We start from the raw sequence: 20,085 nt of genomic DNA, 5'->3' as shown, positions 1-20,085 counted from the left end.
CCCACTGGGAGATGCTCTGCCCAGGGGGAGGAGCCAAGCATTCCTACCTGGATATAATCTGACTTTTGGAACACCACAGCAGCCTTTGCCCACTGCATTCCCAGAGGAAGAGCAGCCATCTACAGCAGCCCTGGAGCTTCAGAGGAAAACTCCACCCTTCTCCAGGATCCCTGCTCCAGCAGAACCACAGCTGGCACTGCAGGAGGGCTGAGCCACCCTGGAATGGGGCTGTGCCACCACCCTGACCCACAGGGGGTCAGCTCCTGTTCTGACTCCGTCAGTGGATTAGGTTTTTTGTTGGTGGGGTTTTTTTTGGTACTGTTGCATTTGTATTTTTTTCAATTTTCCTAGTAGAGAACTGCTACTCCTATTTCCATATCTTCGCCCCAGAGCTCCTTAATTTCAAAATTTTAATAATTTGGAGGGAGAGGGTTTACGTTTTCCATTTGCAGGAAGGCTTCTGCATTCCTTAGCAGACACCTGTCTTTTCCAACCACGACACCTTGGAACCAGATGGGCTTTGCATGAAGACATTTGTGACTGACTGAATCTGGCATCTCTCTGCACTCTTCACTATGCTGCTTTTTTATCCCCAAAGTTTTCTAAAAACTCAGTGGTGCCTACTTTTCCACAGGTGCTAATATTTCTGGGACAGCGGTGTTATCTTTATGGGTCCATGCCCAGGGAATGAAGAAAAGTGGTTCTCATGACAAAGAAAGAGATGGATCTGTGTTCTGGAAAACATTTCTCTTTCACTGCTGGAGTATAAGGAGGTATCTGCTGGGAGTTATTTAATTTAAAATAAACAGGTGTTTTGATGTGAAAAGGGAGGGTTCTCGAGTAAGTTTTTGGTGAGCTATGGATTCACAACAGCAAGGCAAATGCAGCAGGTCTGTATTTATATTTTTTGGCTTAGTTATGTTATGGTGTTTTGCTTCCCAATCTGTAAAATGATGATGGTTTTATTTGTATTCTTCACAGAAGTATTGTGCTGATAAATTCACTACAAAAATGAGGAAAATTAATAAGCTGTGGAGATACTGGCTACGTCAGCATCTATGGTGGGTAGAGAAATGATGTGTGGTGACAAAATCAGTGTGACAATGGCACTGCACATCATATCTTTCCTAAAGGGACCTCTACACACAGCCAGAATGGCAGTGTCCACTTCTCTTGGGTCCTGACCTTTCTGCTGAGGTCTCAGGTGAAGGGCAAACCTGGATTTTTATTTCCATAGGTGTGTTTTCCCTTACACACACTGAATTATGATGGCATTTAGTTCTGAGCCATCTGGTCTGCACTACATACAGAGTGCATTTTCTTCTCAAGAAGCCACTCAAGCTTTCATGAATCCTTTGGTTGATAGGAAATGAAAACTGTGGTCCCACTGAAGCCAGTCAGAATCTAAATGCTGATTTCAGGACTCCGAGTGTTTCTTGAGGAGTACTTAGTTTTCTGTCCTAGACCACTAATTATCATCAGGTGAGAATAAAGGTCTAGAAATGGTGGACATAAATCTAATCTGAGATGAAAACAAGTGATTTTCTGCTATTAAAGTAAGTGATTTTTACATTTTTCCCATTTGTAGAATTGCTTAATAATTTCTAGAGATGTCATTAAAGAATTTTAAGATGGCATTTTTAACACAATCAAATAATCACTGTCTTATTCCTTATGGAAAAATCTCATGAAATATAGTTTAAATTAACCCTGTACAGTACTATGGGAACTGAACTAAAATCTACAGATATTAATGACATATTATCTCTCATATCAAACCCTTAAAGGCTGCCTCACTTCACATCTTATAGAAAAGTCCTGGCTCATTTTCAAGGTTCTTGATTCAATTAAACTGGAGGTTTCCATGAGGAATAGTTAGTGCCATTACAGCCCCATGAGCTGTGCTCAAAACCCAGAACAAAAGTTTAAAATCAAAGAAAATCATCTTGTCAAAATAGTAGCGATAAACTTAACAGAAGCCGAACTCCAGTGGCTCTGCTGTGCCTTGGCATTCATTATGATATTGTCTGAACTTAGAGAGATATTTCTGTGCTTGTAATTAGCTTTCTTATCACTTATTCCCTACATAATTAGCACAAGAGAGTAGTTATATGGATTCAGTCAGACAAGGAGCTTGTCAGTTAATTTATTCGGTATAAACGAATCGCAGCTGAAATGGTTTTTATTTTTAATTTCCAGCACTGTGGCCAGCACGCATTTTTCAGAAGCCTGCAGTGTTCCTTCAGATAAACTAATGGACCCTAAAGACAATAAAGGCTCAGAGCAAATGTGGTTGTGCAGACACCCAGCAGCAGATCCTCAGCCTTAAGTATATATAGATAGCTCGATAGATAACAGCCCGAGTGTCATCCCAGGAAACAGCCTCAGGATGGAGCAACCAAGGGCTAGAGCTGGGTTTAGTTTAAGCTGCAGAAATGAGTTGATCAAAACTAACAGGAATTTTCCACTTCAGTGACAACTTCCTTCAAATATGAGTTAATTGGACGAGCTGTGCCTTCCTCCTGGCACCTCTTGGCACCCACACATCAAGCCCATTGACAGCTTGGAAACAGAGCTGCTCCTGCAAGTCCTGTATCCTCTCTTTCTTCCAGTCAAGTGCACACTGTGGGGCTATAGGAGACCTTGGTGAGGGGTCAGTCCCAGTCCAATGTGCTGAGCTCAGCCTCCCCCACCTGAGACCTCCTGGCCCATGCTCTCAGTGTCAGAGGGATTCTGAAAGCCTTGATGGATGCCTAAGAAAATGTGAGTTAAACAAACGACTGGGACTCACTCATCTCTGATCCTCAGTGTCTGGGTTGGTTGGGGTCTGTGGGGATGGCCCAGCACACACCAGCCCTGACACCCCAGTCCCTCAGTGTGAGGCAGCCTTTCCTCCACTGGCTATCCAAGGAAATCTGTTCCCATGAGCTCAGAGGATGTTTTCCTGATGGAGCAGCCCAGACTCCAAGCCAAGAGCAGTGTGTAGAACAGAGCAGCACTGAGCCATGGAGAAATGCAAAGTACTGCACATATGAGAGCCAACACAGCTGCTGGAACCATAAGGTGCTGCTCAGTCTAAGTTCATTGTGTTATGATACCATTTAAATTATTTTTCTTTCTTCTGTCTAAGCACTTGGCTGATGGTGAGGAAAGAGAATTAAAAAGAGAAAAATACCAGGACCTATCTGGGTTTTGCCAACATTTTTTAAAGCTGGCTTTCTGTGGGTAGAGAAATTGCAGCTGTAATCCTATCTCTAAACATTTCTCTTGTTGAGTCACTTAAGGAAGAGAAAGAAGTGACTTGTTAGAAAAAAGCTTGGGTGTTTTATTTAGTGCAAATGGAAAGTAAATACCCACGTGCCACCCTTAGGACAGGTATTCCACCTGATTGACCTGAAGACAGCATTTATTGAATAAAAGGGCATGAGTTTTCTCTGTGACATTGTCAATGTTTTCAAGTTAATAAAATAAAAAAACCCTAAATGTTTAGAAAGAGAATAATACATAAGCACAAGAATGATTTTTTCCTTCTGTATTAAGTTAGACAAAAACTATAAGCCAGCAAAAGAAAGAAAAAAGGCTTCACTATGCATTTACTGAATAATAAATCTGCAGGGGAGCTTCTTATTGATAATTAATGAAATTATTCTACCTAAGAACATTCCTGCTACAAAAAAAAAACCCTAAAAATGGAATTTTGCGCTCCTGGAATTTAAAATAAGTTCTTATACTCTCAGTTATTTAATCCATAAATCTCAACAGACTACTGTTCAGGTTATTGCTAGTCAGATTTATGGCTTTGGGGTTTTTTTCTCTCAAAAATCTGTCAGATGTAATCAGCTGTTTTATTTTGCAGATAAAAATATGGCCTAGTTTGCTGATTTTATGGCTTCTGCCCTTTGGTATCATTGATATATTATATTTTTGATTAGAATTAATTGTTACCTAAACACTGGAAAAGCAATCACATTGATTAGATGTCAATATGTAAAACTCTTACCCAAGTCCTCAGTACTTAGTTGCAAAGTGATTTTACAGGAATCATGCTGCCCAGGACAGGCAATGGGTACCGTGCTCAGGACAGTCAGAACATGCTCCTTGCCATCCTCTGCAATTTCTAGGGATTCTGGCAAGAACTGGAAATGAGAAAAGAACTTTAAGATAATTTTGACAGACAAGAGTGATGACAGATTAATCAGGCAACTCTGACATCTATGAAATCTGAAGTGGTTTTAATCAATTATTAAGATATTACTTGCAAAATAATAATAATCTTTATTATAATCTCCTTAATAATAATACACTTTGCAATAGCAATCTTCAGCTTTATAAGGTAAAATTGCTGTTAACATACTTTCACTATATTTTTTGCAATTAGGCAAATGTTTGCAGTTCCCATATATAATGTGTAATTGCTTCTCATCTCCAAATCAGAAAGCCAGCTTTTATTAAGCCTGAGAATAATGCTGTGGAAGTGATTTAATTTTTAATCTCCCTGGTTTAAAGGAGCTCCTACTCCAGTGCAGTAGGAGGAATTCCACGGCATAAAGTCTGGCATAACCTCATGGTCATGGACTTTATGTTTGTAGTCTGCACCAGGTGCAAAATAATTGCAATTTTTCACCAATTCCCCTTCTCTGCTGTGGCAGGAAGAAGAATTGCTCTGCACATAAAATATTACAGGTTTGTGGAGAGAGCTGGGGTTGTGCCTTTTCTGTCTGCCCATTGTCTTGGGAAAAGAGCAGAAACAGCACTCAGGGCTAGTCAGAAATGGGAATTTCCATTCCCTGGAAAATTCTGATGTTTAAAAAGATTCCTCAGAAACTGTTCTTCAGATACCACAGAGAATGGTCTGCCAGATGTTTGAAACCCCTTTGATGGAGACATGACACTCAGGTACCCAGAAGATCCCAAAATCTCCTGGGCTGCCAGGCTGACAGCCTAATCCTTGAGTGGGATCAGACCTGGTCCTTGCACTCAGTGTGAATTTATCTTCAGCAACTTCTGTTTTGTAATGCCTGACCCTAACAGGATGATGGATAAAAATTCATATTTGGTCTTCACTTTGTTCTGGTTTAGTTACAACAGAACTGTGCATCCTTTGTTTGTAGGTTTGTAAGTGTGTCTTCCCATCCCAAAAAAACCCCAGAGCTCTTCAGGGCACATTTACTAGCACAGAGAGCTTTGCCCAAACTTTGTGGCACATCAGTGTCTACACATGCACATGGTGCCATGTCACCACGATATTTTATGAAAAATCCCTTTGCCAGGATTTCTTCTCCTGGGAAGATGAGAAGCCTCAGCTTCTCCATGTCTTACTCCTCTGGAATGTGGTTTGGAGAACTGTTTACCCAGCATGTGAATTGTTTTTAATTAATGTCCAATCCCAGCCAGCTGAGTCTGTCACAGGTTTTTAACATCATTATTGTCTAGCCTTCTGATGTCTCCTTTCTCTTTCTTCAGGATAGTTTTAGTATATCATTTTCTTTGAATATATTATAATATCATAAAATAATAAATCAACCTTCGGAGAACTTGGAGTCAGATTCTCATCTCTCACCTCGTCCTGGGGATCTCACAAACACCACAACAGTGCCAGTGGTGCTTCAGGGTGTTTCACAGACAGACTGAAAGCCTTTTTCTCACAGTGTGCAGCACTGCTTGTGATCGTCAGGACTAATGTTTCTTCATCATGATCTTCAAACAGTCCCTAGTCAGTGACTCAGGGCCAAGGGTGTTACCTTAATCCCAGCATAGAAACCCTTGCTGTCCTCAGGCAGAGACTGCTGCTCAGGAGAGCCCCTCCTAAAAGCTGTGACAGTGCAAAAGACCTGTAATAAATAAATAAATATCACATGCTATAGCATTTCTTAAATAACATTCATAAGATTATGCATCTTCTTGTTACTCAGAGTTTTTAAGCTTTCATTCTACTGCTGAGATATATTTTGGGGATTTAAGCCTTGAGAATGTTTATGTGTAAATTTTGAGATTGGGAAGAATTTTTGATGCATTTAATAAGCAAAGAATTATGGCTTTTGTCTCAAAAATTAATAACACTTTATGCTTACAATGTGTTTTCCTCTGCAGTTTTTAAACACCTTGGTTTGTGATTTTGACTCATTTTACTAAGGAAAAACTACATTGTTCAATGATGTCACTGTCAGAATTCAGACATTTGCTCTTGGGATCCCAGACTCCAGTCTGTCCACTGGATCAAGCATCTTCTCTCTGTACCACATTTGTAAGTATTTTATTTTAAAATTTGAATTTGTTTGACAGTCATCCAGTCTCAGAAACTGTGTCAGCAATAAGAGAAGCTCCTTTTTTTCCTTACAGTTTTATAAAAGATGATGAAGATGTGCCTACAGGGTTTATATGGTATTAAAAAAATACAAGAAAATGCACCCAAATAAAAAACCCCTCCAAACACAATGTACTAGGGCACTTATGTTGTATTCCTAGCACAGCCACACAACTTTTATCTCTGCTGAGCCTGCACACCATCTGCCAACTTAATGTTTCATTGGTTTCAGAAAAACCAAATTGCAAAAATCATTTCTAGGACCATAAGATTAAAACATAGAAATTTTCCTTAAAGCAAATGACAATAGACTCTGAAACTGTAGTTCTGAATATTGTTTTTTTTAGTCTTCTTGGAAATGAAGTAACAGATTGTGACATATTAAATCAAATTCCAGATACTCAGATGACATATTTATAGCTGCTGCCTTTTTTAAGCCTCAAGTAACCCACAAGGAAGAACTGGACCAATCCAATTTATTTTCCATTATAACAAATGCCTTTGGATAGATCTTCGAGCATCACTCACTGGCCATGCTGATGCTTGTAGCTCTCCCCTGCTGGCTCAGGTATGACCTTCATGACCACTACCTGCAAAGCAGGTTCTACACCAGGGTATTCCCAGATTCATGTCATCATGAGCTGCACAACAGCCTGCAAGATTTCTTTTAGCACCCTAAAAGCCCCTCCTCGGCACCATCAAGTCATGAGTTTCCTCCAAACCGAAGGATCCTCTTTAGCACCTCATTTGTGCACAGCAGAAATTCCCCACCAGCAACACAGGGTCGTTTGTAGGGCTGTGGGGAAAAACAAGTGTTTTCTGTGCTCTTCAAGTGGATTATTTCCAGTTCAGCTCAGTCCCAGGCTTATGTGCCTTTTGGGATGTTTTTACCTTCACAATTTTTCTCACTCTCTTGCAGACAGTTTCAGACAGTTTGGCCCAGTGAAAATGGTGTCATTTGTTACGTTAACAAGATGGAAGCCTTGAGGTCATACTGGGTGTACTGGGGGAAAACAGACAGATCTCACCTCACAGAGACACTTTACAGCTAAAATTCCTCAGATATTTCATAGTTATCCAGCCTGCCTCTGAAGGAGAGCAAGTTGTTGTCTCCTCAAGGTAATAAGGCCCTGTTATCATTAGATATTTATTGTCTCCAGTCCTTCCCTAAAGGCTCGTGTTCAGCTTACAGACTTTTCAAAACAGCTCTTCTGCTGGCAAGGCAGAAAGTGAGTGTTGATCCTGCTCCTGCAGCTTCTCCTGCTGCTGCAAAATCAGGATCTGGCAAGGTGGTGTCAGCAGAGAGAGGGTTCAGATAATGCACATTCCCCCTCCCAAAAACAAAACAAAACAAAACAGCACTGGCCCCTTGCAGAGCTCATGGAGCAGATCACATGCACCCACATCGCAGGTGATGGATTTGCACTCACTGGGCTCTTTGCACTTTTGACTTCAGAACATTTAACCAAAAATGTTCACACTGAGATTCCCTGTGAGCCCAGCACGAGGAGTGCTTGTGCCAGGGAGGGAGCTGCAGCTGCCAGGGACAGGCACAGGGATGCTCAGCACTGACAGAGGATGGCCTGGTGATCTTCCCCAAAGTGATATTCTGGAAAATATCAGAACCCAGCCTCACTGTATCTCCTCTCATATCTATTTTAGAGGTATATTTTATGGATAAAGCACCAAACACTCAAATAAAAACTTACTCCCTAATGATACACAGATAGTCTGTAGACTATCAGTCCATCCCAGACCAATCTTCAGTGTTTTAGGAGGTCAGCACAAACTTTCAAAATTCAAAATGTATGGACAGCCATCACAATTTACATTTTATTTCTGTCTTTTGTGTCATTCCCACCCTTGTTGGGTGCACACCTCACAATCAGCAGATATGTTCATCAGATACTGAGCTACTGGTTGACAGTTTGTCACATAATTATGATAGTCATCCCAAGGAGGAGGTTTTTTTTTTTGCCTTCAGCTAAATACTAACTGATTTTTCTGCACTTCAGTAATCAACTTTTTCTTTCTCTTTTTCTCTTCCCCCCCTCCACCCATCTCAGGATGCAGCCTTTTTAAAGCAAAGAGATAAAAGCACCACTGACAGCAGTATGCTGATGGCCGTGACAAGTTAGGAAGTATTTTTCCACAAACTCATTGGATCTGTTAAAAAAAAAAGTCAAATTCTATTTTTTCATCATCTCTTTTAAAGGGACAGGTACCCATGGACAGAATGACTGGATTGCTCCTTAACATGGAATGCTTTCTTTTCCCTGTGTGCTGGCAAAACTTCCCATAGGGCAGAAAACTTCTTCTAGGCACAAGATTCTTATCAAAAAAGGCTCTTTTAGCTAAGAAGTGCCTCCCTTTGTGTGTGTTGGAGCAGATTTCCCCCCTTCCATGGACCCAAACAGAGTTGTACCCATTTTGACATGAACCCCATGAGTGGCTTCTTTTGGCTAAAAGCAGAAGTCAGTCATTAATTGGGTGAGGGTCAGTTAATTCTGTGAAACAATTTAGGAGAATTTTAATCCTAGGACCTGTCACCATCCCCAGAAAATTTCTCCCTAATAACTTGCACATTAAAATGTGGGTATTTCCCCTATAGCTTTCAGAATTCAAGTTTCCTCCAAATCAGTTGTTTCTACTTATTTTGACAATAAATAATGTCTTCAATTTCCCCTTTTTCCCTACCTAATTCTGAATGTGGTGTGGGGAGCCCAGGCTGGGGCAAGGACGGGGGTGTTTGCCAGCAGATCCAGCTTTTCCCTCTCCATCAGCCTCTCCCCTGTGCTCATACAGGGGGTTCAGTCAGCAAAGGCAGCTGTGGGGAGCTCCCTTCTCCCCAAAAGGAGCCCTTTAGGGTCCCCTCCTGCTGGCATGCCCTCAGCAGGGCAGTCTGGGTGCTGCTGAAGGTGCAGAAGGTGATTATTAACAGGAAGGTTGTTATCAGCTCTGGGGCTGGGTCACCCTCCTGCAGGTGTGAGCAAGCTGGGGCTGCAGGGCTCAGGCTGACACTCCTGGACTGAAGGTGGAGGCTGGGCAGGGAATCACCAGGCCAGGTGAAAGGTGTGTCCTGATGGCTCTGGGGCACTGCAGCTGCCATTGCCTTCTCCATTAAACACTAATGGGCTGGGGTTAGAAACTCTGCTGGGAGCTGGCAGGGAGCTCTGGTTTACAGCCTTGATATAAAGAGCAAAGGATGAGCAGAACTGAGGGATGACATTTCTAAGGAAGCTGGAAGAAAAGAAAAATAGTTTTCATTATCTTGAGAAAATGATCTGGCTGTAGGTATTTGCAGAAAGGGGTGGGAACAAAGTTTCTGGGAAGGCTTTCCAGAAGGGTTAGCAGGAAGGGGAAAGCAGGGAGAATCCGTCTTTGATTTAATTAATGAACTAGACCTTGCAGCTTTGGAACACAAATCACTCCCTGTGAGGGGCTGTTGGCTGTGGAGAGGAGGGAGCAGGTGCAGCTGTGTGACCTGGCACTGTGGGTAGCCCAGCTCTGCTCTCTTTGCTGCTGGCTGTAGGGGAAGAAGGCAGCTCTTCCCAGGTGCCAAATGGCCAGAGTGTGTGGGAGCTGACTCTGGGTCATTATTCTGCTAAGGAAGGAAATTTTCCCAGGGTAATAGAAAGGTGTTTTATCATCTGCAGGGTTTTGCTCATCGACTCTCTGACCCTTTCTGCTTTAAAGTCTCTGCTCAAGTTCACCCAGAGTTCTGTTTCTGCGGGGATGCTTCTCATTTTCCACCTGAAGGTTGAGGAAGAAATTGTAAACTCAGCTGTGACCTACAAACAGGCAGGTCTTCCTATTCCTGCTGTTGATTTTGACAAATCCAGTCAGCTGGGAGAGGATTAGCACTTAACATGGGGAAATGCCACCTTGTCCCTTTGGCGTCCAGATGCTGTTGCAGACCTCTGAGCTGGGCAGTGACAGAGTCTGAGTCAGTGGGAGCTGAGCCAAGGGCAAGGAGTGACCCCAAAGGGGAGATGCTGAGAGCCAGTGCTGACTGGGGGTCTGTAGGATGAAACCTTGCTCTATCTGGGAGAGGAGAAGGAGCAAAGCCTCAAGATGGCCTTCTAAGTGCTTGAGTATTTCCATAGGTACAGACTTTATATGATTTGACATTTATGAGCCCATATTCCCAGGATTTTCCATCTAAATGCAATAAATGCAGTGAATTCATCATCTGGAATGAGCTGCTTCTCTCCCCTGGGCTGAGCTGGGGCATTTCTTAGAAGTGCTGGCAATAGGACAAAAATCCTATTTCCTTGAGAGAAGAAGTGTAAGTGCTCTGTAAGATCTGGCTTTCTTCAGCACCAAGAACAACAGGACTGTAAGATCTCTTGCCTCATCACTGGAGGTGCTTAAGGCCAGCTGGGATGGGGTTTAGAGCAACCTGGCCTAGCAGAAGGTGTCCCTGCCCTTGCAGGGGGGTTGGAACTGGATGATCTTGGGGCTCTCTTCCAATCCAAACCACTCTATGAGATTTCACACCTTTTCCCTCGTGAGAGAAAACAGTTATTTTATATATTGAGGCAATAATTTGCTATCTTTTTTTGGCTGGGGCATAATCTCCTTCTGCTGCAGAGTGCCATGCAAAGCAGCCACTTCTATCAGAGAGCTCAGAAAGGCTGGTTTTGCTTAAACATTCTTATTTTACAACGAGCACCATGGTTTATGTAGGGTGACAATTGCTCCTCGCCACGTGAACTTTGGGATTGCTGTGCTGAGCAAAATCTGCAGTTTTCTCCTAAACACCTTTCTTTCTTAGCATAACTCATTACTCACAGTGTGCTGCTATAATTTATAGATGGCTGTGCCTCGAGGAATGAAATGACCTCTGTCACTATCACATAAATAAGGCTTAGGAATGCCAGGATTTTCATATCAGATGGAGTAGGCTCCTTTCAGAACTTATAGAGAAATAGTGGCATGTTATAGATTTATTTAAGACTGCAATAGTTTCATGAACGTTATGCTGCCAGCATTACTGTCTGAAATAACAAAATTGGAGCCAAAGATGGGGGGAAGAAAGGACACATGATGGCTATTAAAAAATAACTGGCTGTTTAGTCAATACAAGTTCAGGAATGCTGGCTGGTAAATCTCAATTCTTCTCTAAGGTTTGACTGTGTATTAAAATATATCAATAGCTATTCCATTATGTGACTGACCTATTGCCTGGAGGTGTTTTTACAAAGAGTAGCATTGACATCAACCACCCAAAAAGTGATGTAAAAAGAAAAAAATGTCTTACTTGGCTGTGGTTTTTTGTCAAGAAAGGAACAGAGAAGATGCTGACTTCAGGCCATGAATGTGTGGAACCAAATGTAGGTTATTGTGCAAGTAGAGATTATGAGTTAAAAAGGTTCAAAAATGGCAAGTAGTTTTCAAAATGCTGCAAATTCTCTGTCCTGGGGGACACATTCTGCCTTGAATGCCCCTCGTGCACCCTGGCAGTGCCCAGCCTTGGGGTTGCTACCACTGGGCTCTGCATGGAAAAGGGAAAAAGTACTGGAAAGGGCTCCTGATTTACTGTCTCCCCTCTCTTATCAGTGTGAATCTGGCCTCCCTTTAGTGTTGCCTGAGAGAATATTCTCCCATCTGCACCCTTCTTGGGCAGGTGAGAGCCACCCATTGCCTCCGGGAGGTGGAATTTGGTGCCAGGCTTTGATTCCCCTCTTAGTGGCATCACCTTTCCTCTAGGGTGGCCCTACAAATGCTAAATGCCTTCAAGCACTGGAGGTGAGAGCCTTCTCCCTTTTGACTCCTGTTGGACACCCAGGGATGGCAAACAGTGAAATGTTTTTTGTAAAATCTTTATTTTGTAAAACTGAATTCTCAGTTGCAACTGCAGCTTCATCACTTGCTAATGCTACTTTTCACCCGTGATGATTTATGGATAATTATAATTAATCTAATAGGCCATGAAGACCTTTAAGGAAGCCTAACAAGGAAGAGAATGCTTTAGTCTCACTAAACCCACTAAATTAAACACGTAGTTTCAGCAGAGGACAAAGAAGGGCTTACTGGAAACTCAATACAATAAAAATAGTCTTATAAAGATTTGGCAATGCTACTTGTTAACAGAACCATATTTTCTCTGAATCCCTCAGGAGTGTTAAAACAAGATTTGGAGTGATTGCAATTGAAATAATTTGGATGAGAATATCTCTTCATAGCACAAACTTGTCTTAAGCTGGCAGAATTATCTGCCTCATCTTATTACATGTGAGGGCATCATCAGTCAGATTCTGAACTGGGCTAAAGAAATAATTATCTCAGTCAGCGTTTCTCAGGCCACATCTGGAATTTTGTGTGCAGTTTGGGCCACCCCTACACAAAAACATGGGCAGGCTGGAGAGGGTCCAGAGGAGGGCCACAAAGATGAGCCAATGTCTGGGAAGCTGCCATGTGATGAAAGGTTCAGAGAACTGAGTTCATTCAGCCTTGATGAAAGAAGGCTTAGGGGAAACCTCATCACTGTGCTCCAGCTGTTAAAGAGTGGATACAAAGAAGGTGGAGGATCCCTTTTCACAAGTAGTAATGTGGAAAAGATGAGGGAAAACTCAGATGGACCACAAAAAAGAATCTTTTAAACAATGAGAACAGTTATCCATTGGAATACTCTCAGCAGTGGTGGATTTCTCAACATTGGACACTTCAGGTTCAGCAGGAAAGGGTGCTGGGCTGTCTTGTCTAGACTGTGCTTTGCCAAGAAAATTTAGACCAGATGAACCTTGAACCCTCTGTGAAGTTTGGTATTCTATGATTCCATGACCTCAAAGAAGAGCTGCAAAATGCCAAGACTATTTCCAACCTCCTTTTAACACCAGGACATTATCCCTATTTATTCTGTTTGCTGTAGCATCGCTAATGTCCCTCTGCCTGTAAAAGTTATGAGCCCAATTTAAATTTAAAAGTCTTGTTTCTGTACCATAAAAGGCCATGAATTCATACACAAGTCAATTTTTTTCCCCCATCTGTATTAGTTTCTGTTTTGTTGTTGTTGCTGTTGAGAGCAGATCATTGTTGCTGTGTAAGCCATCAAATATACTTCTTAAAGATTGTTTTGTAATGAACTCTATCTTTCAGTATGCTATTGAACCAGGAATTTGGAATCAGAGAGGCAGAACAACGTGAAGAAAAACCCCATAAAATGAATCTCCCTCTATTTTAAAATGTATAATTTTTTTTTTCCTGTGAAAAGATGTTATTGTGTCTCTGGTCCATGGATACAAAAATTACTGAGTGCACGCAGCTGAGCCTGCCTCTGCTGCAAAAGCTCTGTCACAAGATACAAAAAGTACTAGACAAAAATTGGCTCAGGCACCTGTACCCACCACTTATACAAACCTCACAGCATTCAAGGTGCAGTGTAACTGCAAATATTCAATTTGCCCTTAGAATGTGGTAAAATACCTTCCAAGAACTCACTGCGATTCACAGAAATTTTACAGGTCCTGAACCCGGTTAATGTTATTAAATAACCTTGCCATGAAATAGTCTCAGGTCATTTTTGGGCAGCAGCTCCAAGCACAAGGAGTGAGGAGCAGCACTAATAAAAACCCCACAAAGGTTTAGGAGGGAGGTTTAGGGTTTAGGGTTAGGGTTTTTGATCCCTGTGCGCGTGTGCCCTGTGCCGCTGTGGCGGTGGCGTTACCGTGTCTCCCAGGCGGAGATTGGCGCCGTCCATCTCCACGTAGGAAAACGGCTGCAGGGTCATCTCCTGCTGGATCTGCTCCCTCTTGCCTGGGCTGGAGAGGCGAGACCAGAGCACCCTGAAGTGCACTGGGGGCTCAGGGGGAGCGGGGCTGTAGCTGCACTTCAGGTGGACCCGGCCCTGCACGAGCTCGGGGGTGATCGCCGGTTGCAAAGCCAGGCTTGCGAGCTTGTCTGGAAAAGGAGAACAACAGAGGGATGTAACACAAAATGTGACTTTGATGGTCTGGTTGTTCACCTAACAAGAAGATGTCAATGTAATTAAACATGGGACGAGCACTACATTTTATCTTCCTGTGACTTAATTAGTAACCATGCAAGCAAGAAGGAGTGTTCTGTAGGAAATGCAAAAATTGCTAATTGTGTCCTGACTACCCATTGCTGTTACACCATCTGACCTGCTGGTTTTGTATTTTTTTTTTTTTATTTTTTTTTTTTATTTTGCAGTGAGAGAAGCATTAGTGAAATGAAGCACTCAGATTAATACAAATTAATTATTCTGGCAAAGGTCCTCAGCTTTGCATTTCCCCAGAGCACAGCCTTTTGATCCAAGTTTTGCTATAAGCCCAGGAGAGACATGAGAAATCTCCATGTTGCAGAGGTAAACTGACTCCCAGAAAGCAGCCAGCCTCCATTGCCTTACTCTGAACATCCTTTCCAGGCTGTTTTAGGATGTATCTAGGCTAGGTCTGCTCAATATAGCCTCCCTCTGCCCAGAATAATGCCATTGCTCTAAAAATACAGCTTGCTTTCTGTAGGCTTCAACAAGTAATGAAGTCTGAAACCTTTCTTCCTGTTAAACTCCCCTGGAAAGTAGAAACAAAGAGAGGTATAATAGTGTAAGGGGATGTTTTTCATCTCTAGAGACCCAGACTCAAGCAAAACATGAAGCTGGTTCAGATGCTTTGAAAGGATAAATTAAGTAACTTTTTCAGACAAGTGTAGAAAATATAATATGTGGGAACCCAAGAGAATACAATATGAAGCTGTTCTAGCAGAACAGAGAACCAATGTGTTAACATCTGTCCAGGGCAAACAGTAAGAGGTAAGAAACAAGTTACTTAAAAGATGAATAAAGACCAGTTGTTTATACCCTTTTGTGTTTCATTTCCTAGAGAAGCTGCCTCAAACTGTGGCTCACATCATGACTGCATGCAGGAAATTATCCCAGAAGGACAGAGTTAGGTGATCAGCTCAGGGGAGGATGTGAGTGGAATTGCAAGCATGAACTCTGCTTTTCCCAGCTGTGTCCTTTCTGCCAAGTTATGGAGTTTTAAATTCAGTTTGTTTTGCTGCTCAGAAGTGCTGATTGCTGTCCTGCTCCTGAACCTCCAGCAGAAGGGGCTGGGGAATTGACCCCCACACAAAGCCATGGCAGCTGGACCAAGCTGAGCCTCCTGTGCTGCAATATTTACAGCTGAATTGAAGCCATGAGGTAAAAAAAAAATCCAGCAAAAAACCTCCAGATCTGGGTTTTTTCCATTCAGTGCATGAGACTGCAAAAACTAAAGGCTAGAAATTAATGACTCTGAAGGACTGGACCTCACTGAAAATGAGCTTGGGAAGGGATAAGCTTTCTTTTCTTAGAAATGCAGGCTGATTATATCACTGAACAGGTATGAATCATCAAATAGGACAAAATTATTCACCCAAAATGTATTGGCAAAAAAGTTCTTTGAACAAGGGTAGTGGAAATCTTATAGTTTATAAAAAAGCCAAGCTTAAACTGAAAAATGACTATTCAGTTAAAAAGTAATTTTTGAGTAAGAATCAGTTTCATTTATTTTAATGGGTTTTTTTTATTTCAAATACTGAATTAATCTCATGTCCTTTGAGCCTTTCTTCCTTCCTCTTCTTCAAGTAGGAATGTTAAAATATTGATAAAGATGAGAAAGTAGTTATCTTTCTCTTTAAAATTTATTTAATCTTGGATTTTGCCCAGTTGAGAAGCTGATAACCCTAGTTTCTCAGTGTCATGTTTCTGTCCCAAAACACTAAAAGGAAAGTATAAAGGTAATTTTTTCATTTTGAGAAAGAAGCATGTTTTCTGATGAAATCTACATGCACCTGGCCATGCTCCAAAGTTCAGGAGGTTTAACTGAATGAGCAATTGCTTTCTGCTTTCCCTTTGTTTCCTAGCTACCGAACAGGGGTTACATCTCTCGTAGTAGGCTGAAAATCATTTCTGATGAGAACAATTATATAAATGTCATGAAAAAGATGTTATCAATTTGGTTTGGGGTTTTTTTTTTTTCCCTCCTTGCAGAGTTTCAGAATTACCTTTTTTTGAGGGGGGATGCTGTATTATTAAAGATAAGGAGAGGCCTTGGAGACAGTCTCCTGGATACAGAGCCCGGGTGCAGCTGAGATGCCTCCGCTCACTCGCTTTGCAACTTCAAGCCAAAGTGGAGCCAAAGACAGTGGGAAAGGTTACACGTGAGCTGTAACCAAGCAGAGAGCGCTTCAGCAGCACACACCAGATTACATTTTGCCCTGGTAATAGGAGCTATTCTTCAGGAACACCTTGGACCGCCACTGATTCATTTCCTACGCGCTCCGCGCCTTCGCGGGAGTGACGCTTGACTCGCAAGGTCACCGAGATGTGCACTGCAACCCCGGGGCCTTTGAGCACCCAGCCTGAGAGGTATAAACAATCTTATTGATAAATCCCCTGCTGGTCCTCACCTTCTGCACAGTAGCCCATGCATCCTGGGGTGGGCTGCAGGAGATACACAAAGAAGGCGCCGCAGTTCCTGACGGTGACGGGGATCCGGAACAGGCAGCAGTCCCTGGTGCCCCCAGGACCCTGCCAGGTGGCACAGCCCGTCAGCCTCTTGCTCTCCCCAGGAGCTGGCAGGGATTCAGACCTCAGGGACAGCCACACCGGGGCTTGGGTCCCACATTTGTTCATCTGAGGGTGCACACAAAGGAGATATTTACATTTAAGGGTGGTAAGATTCCTTTCAGGAAAAGGAATGGAATCTTGGGATCAGAGAACAAAGTCTGACAAACACTCTGGAAATAAGCATTTGATATGATCAAATTGATATCATTTGATATGATCTAATAAAATGCAATTGAAAAAAAATCCAGAAAGTTTGGAAACGGAGTGACTACAACCAAATGGACAGAGATTAAACGAGGGGCAGTGTAAGCAATCAAAACTTGCCAAAATTACTCCAATTAAGATCCTGAAATCAGAGAAGAAAAGTGAACAAAAACACAGAAGAAATGAAACATTTAAAAAAAACCAAAAAGGAAAAATTCTGGTACCAACTGAAAACAATAAAAGTGACTAAGGTGACAAGAAGTGCAGGGAAATGGACCAAAGCTTGCCCAAATAATCCTCACTGAAATCTTGAAACCAGAGAACAAAGTCCAACAAACCCTCTGGAAGGGAGATACAATCAAAAACAATGCAATTGAAAAACCCAGAAAATTTGGAAATGGACTACAACCAAATGGACTGAGAGTAAATGAGGGGCAGTGAAAAGGGCCAAAACTTGACAAAATTACTCCAATTAAAGTCTGAAATCAGAGAAGAAAGGTAAACAGAGAGAAGAAGAACCCAAAGAAATGAAAAGTTAAAACCAAAACCAAGTGAAAACAATAAAAGTGAGTGAGATGACAAGAAGTGTGGGGAAATGGCCAAATTGTCCTCACTGAAATCACAAGATTTCATTTCCTTTCCTGAAAGTGGAGATCACTAAAACCCAAGAGCCTGCATGAACCTGGAGGGTGAGTGAAAAGCTGTGTAGGTGGGGATGAAAATGTCTTGCTCGGTTTGAGAGGTGGCTTTACCCAGATAAAATGCTTAAAGGATGCAATAACAGGATTCCAAAGTATTTTCCTCTGGTTTTGGTTGGTTTGTATGAAGAAGATGAAAGCATGAAAGCAGGCTAGGTCACCTGCCCCCAAACCAGCTGCCCTGCTCCTGATGGTTCCTGCCCTTCCAGCACACATTGGACATGTCTGTGGGGTCTGTACCTCTCCCTCACCCTTTAAGGGAGGCACATATAAAGGAAGGACAAAACATATGTGCAGGATATGCATGACTTCACTTTCGAATTTTTTTTAAAATTTTATTTTTGCTTTCAGGCTTTTATCTATTAGCAAATTCCCTGAATACAGAAAATCCCATAGCAGAAGGCATTGGTCTTAAATGGTTTAAATGACAGCATGTTGAGTCATGGCCAGGAGAGACTGATTTCCATTTCCCAACTTAGGGATGTGTGTTCAGGAATCTCAGATCTGAGCTGCCCTCTGTACCTGTCGGGCTCTCTCCCCTGACTAAAGGAACACGGTTCTCTAAAGCTGTCTTTAATTTAAGCACCTCAGTGAGGAGATTAGGTGTAATCAGGGCCTTATTAAATATACAAAGCCAATTACAACGGTGACTCATTTTTCTGCACCATTACCTAGCATTTGCCAATATGCAAAGCACGGAGGTATTTGAGCTAAAGTTTGGAAATTATTACCAAATACTGACAATAATTTGCTCTCAGACATCAGTCATATTCAGCAGAGCATGACTGCTGCTGTCACTTTGCATTTCTTCAGCCAGTGACAGTGAACCATCTCTACTAGCCCAGCCTGGGGAACGTGATTCCTCCCACTGTGAGTGTTTGGCTATAAATCACATTGAGGGAAAAAAAACCAAACCAAAACCCAGCATTTTTTCCCATTGGCCCAAGTTTGCTGCTTTTCATTCAAGATTGAAAGTTATTTGTGCCAGCAGGGGAAGCAGTGAAAGCCAAAGGATAAATTTATTAAGTCACGCACCAGTTCCCTCCTGCAGTTTGAGCTGTACCTGGGAGCTAAGCAAGCCAGGAAACAGGGGCAGGGGAGAAGGGGTGCACACCCAGGAAACCCAGGGCAGCTGAGAAACAATCAACAATGTGACATGGCACAGTCTGATTTCCATTTGGAGCTAGTTATTGTCAGGCTTCTGCAAACAAGGATTCCAGAGAGACACAACTGAAATTGTCCAAGGTCGTTGGTTTGGGGTTTTTTCCTCCTGAAAAGTGGCAGCAGCTGAGGGTTTGGGGTTTTTTCCTCCTGAAAAGTGGCAGCAGCTGAGTAGAGAGGCTGACCCTGCCTTCCCTGTTTGGTGTCCTGGAGGACTTGCAGGTGGCACTAGAGCTCACACAATGCAGAAGCTCCCTGGGGAGGAGCAGCCTTCCAGCACTGTGCAGGAAAAGGGGGGCAACATAAAAATTCTTCTAGGTGGAATTTAGACCAATCCCCCTTGTGTGTAAGTTTAAAGAGGTTTGTTCTGTTTGTTTATTTACAGCTTTTAGGGACATGGGTGTTTTCTCTGCTGGTAAAAATACAGATGATTGGAATTTATTGCATCCTGGTCAACTTTGACCTGGAGTGCAAGATGTGGTGTGGAGAAGCACATTTCCAAAGCATGCTTATGAGCTCACACTTGTGATGACCTGGGAGAGTGGAAAAAAAACCCTCAAAACCATCCAGAGAAGCAGCATGGGAGAAGAGAGGTCCGTGGTCTCTGCTTCATCCTCATCTGGGTGTGATACCTGCAGCCTGAATTTCCTCTTACACAAGCAAACCACAAGCTTCAGTGCCTCTGCATGTGTAAGTAAAGATTGCTGGACTGGAACATTCTTTTTGAAATTGCACTAAAGGGCAGATATTAGTGAGTGCACCCTGGAGGTGCTTGGAACCACACAAGCTGGAAGAATTAGTTATGGGGAGCAGGGCAGCAGGGATGAGTGAGCACTGGATTTCAGTGGATGTGTGCAAACTCAGAGACTCTTGTAGGAAAGGGTTTGGTGAGGAGACACAGCACAACCTACCCATCCCAACTGAAAAATACTCTTACAATTCTCTGTAAAAGAACTTTTGTTGCTCAAAATGAGCTGTAGCATCCATCTGATGCTGCCTTTACCAATGTAACTGGGGCCAACACATCAGTGCTGCCTCTGGCTGGGCACACACAGTGCCTCAGTTTCCCTGGCTGCTTGACCTTGGGCAAATAACAAATCACTGACTCTGTGTGTGCCTCCCTTTCTTATCTCTCAGCCAGAGGT

At 42.5% G+C, this 20,085-nt stretch overlaps 1 protein-coding gene across 1 annotated transcript in view; it reads right to left on the bottom strand.

Moving 5' to 3' along the window:
• The window catches only part of LOC103814623 (von Willebrand factor D and EGF domain-containing protein-like), a 136,917-nt gene that overhangs the window by 101,467 nt on the left and 15,365 nt on the right, over positions 1–20,085 (bottom strand). The window contains exons 3-6 of the mRNA XM_050976997.1: positions 16,718–16,943; positions 13,974–14,206; positions 5,742–5,831; positions 4,001–4,136 (exon numbers count right to left, since the gene is read on the bottom strand). Coding sequence (XP_050832954.1) covers positions 4,001–4,136; positions 5,742–5,831; positions 13,974–14,206; positions 16,718–16,943 — 685 coding nt within the window. The remainder of the gene's footprint in view (positions 1–4,000; positions 4,137–5,741; positions 5,832–13,973; positions 14,207–16,717; positions 16,944–20,085) is intronic.

The sequence above is a fragment of the Serinus canaria genome, chromosome 7 (assembly GCF_022539315.1).
Source record: "Serinus canaria isolate serCan28SL12 chromosome 7, serCan2020, whole genome shotgun sequence".
NCBI classification, from domain to species: Eukaryota; Metazoa; Chordata; class Aves; order Passeriformes; family Fringillidae; genus Serinus; species Serinus canaria.
Note: the sequence above shows the minus strand (reverse complement) of the source record. Positions and strands in the feature narration are given on the sequence as shown.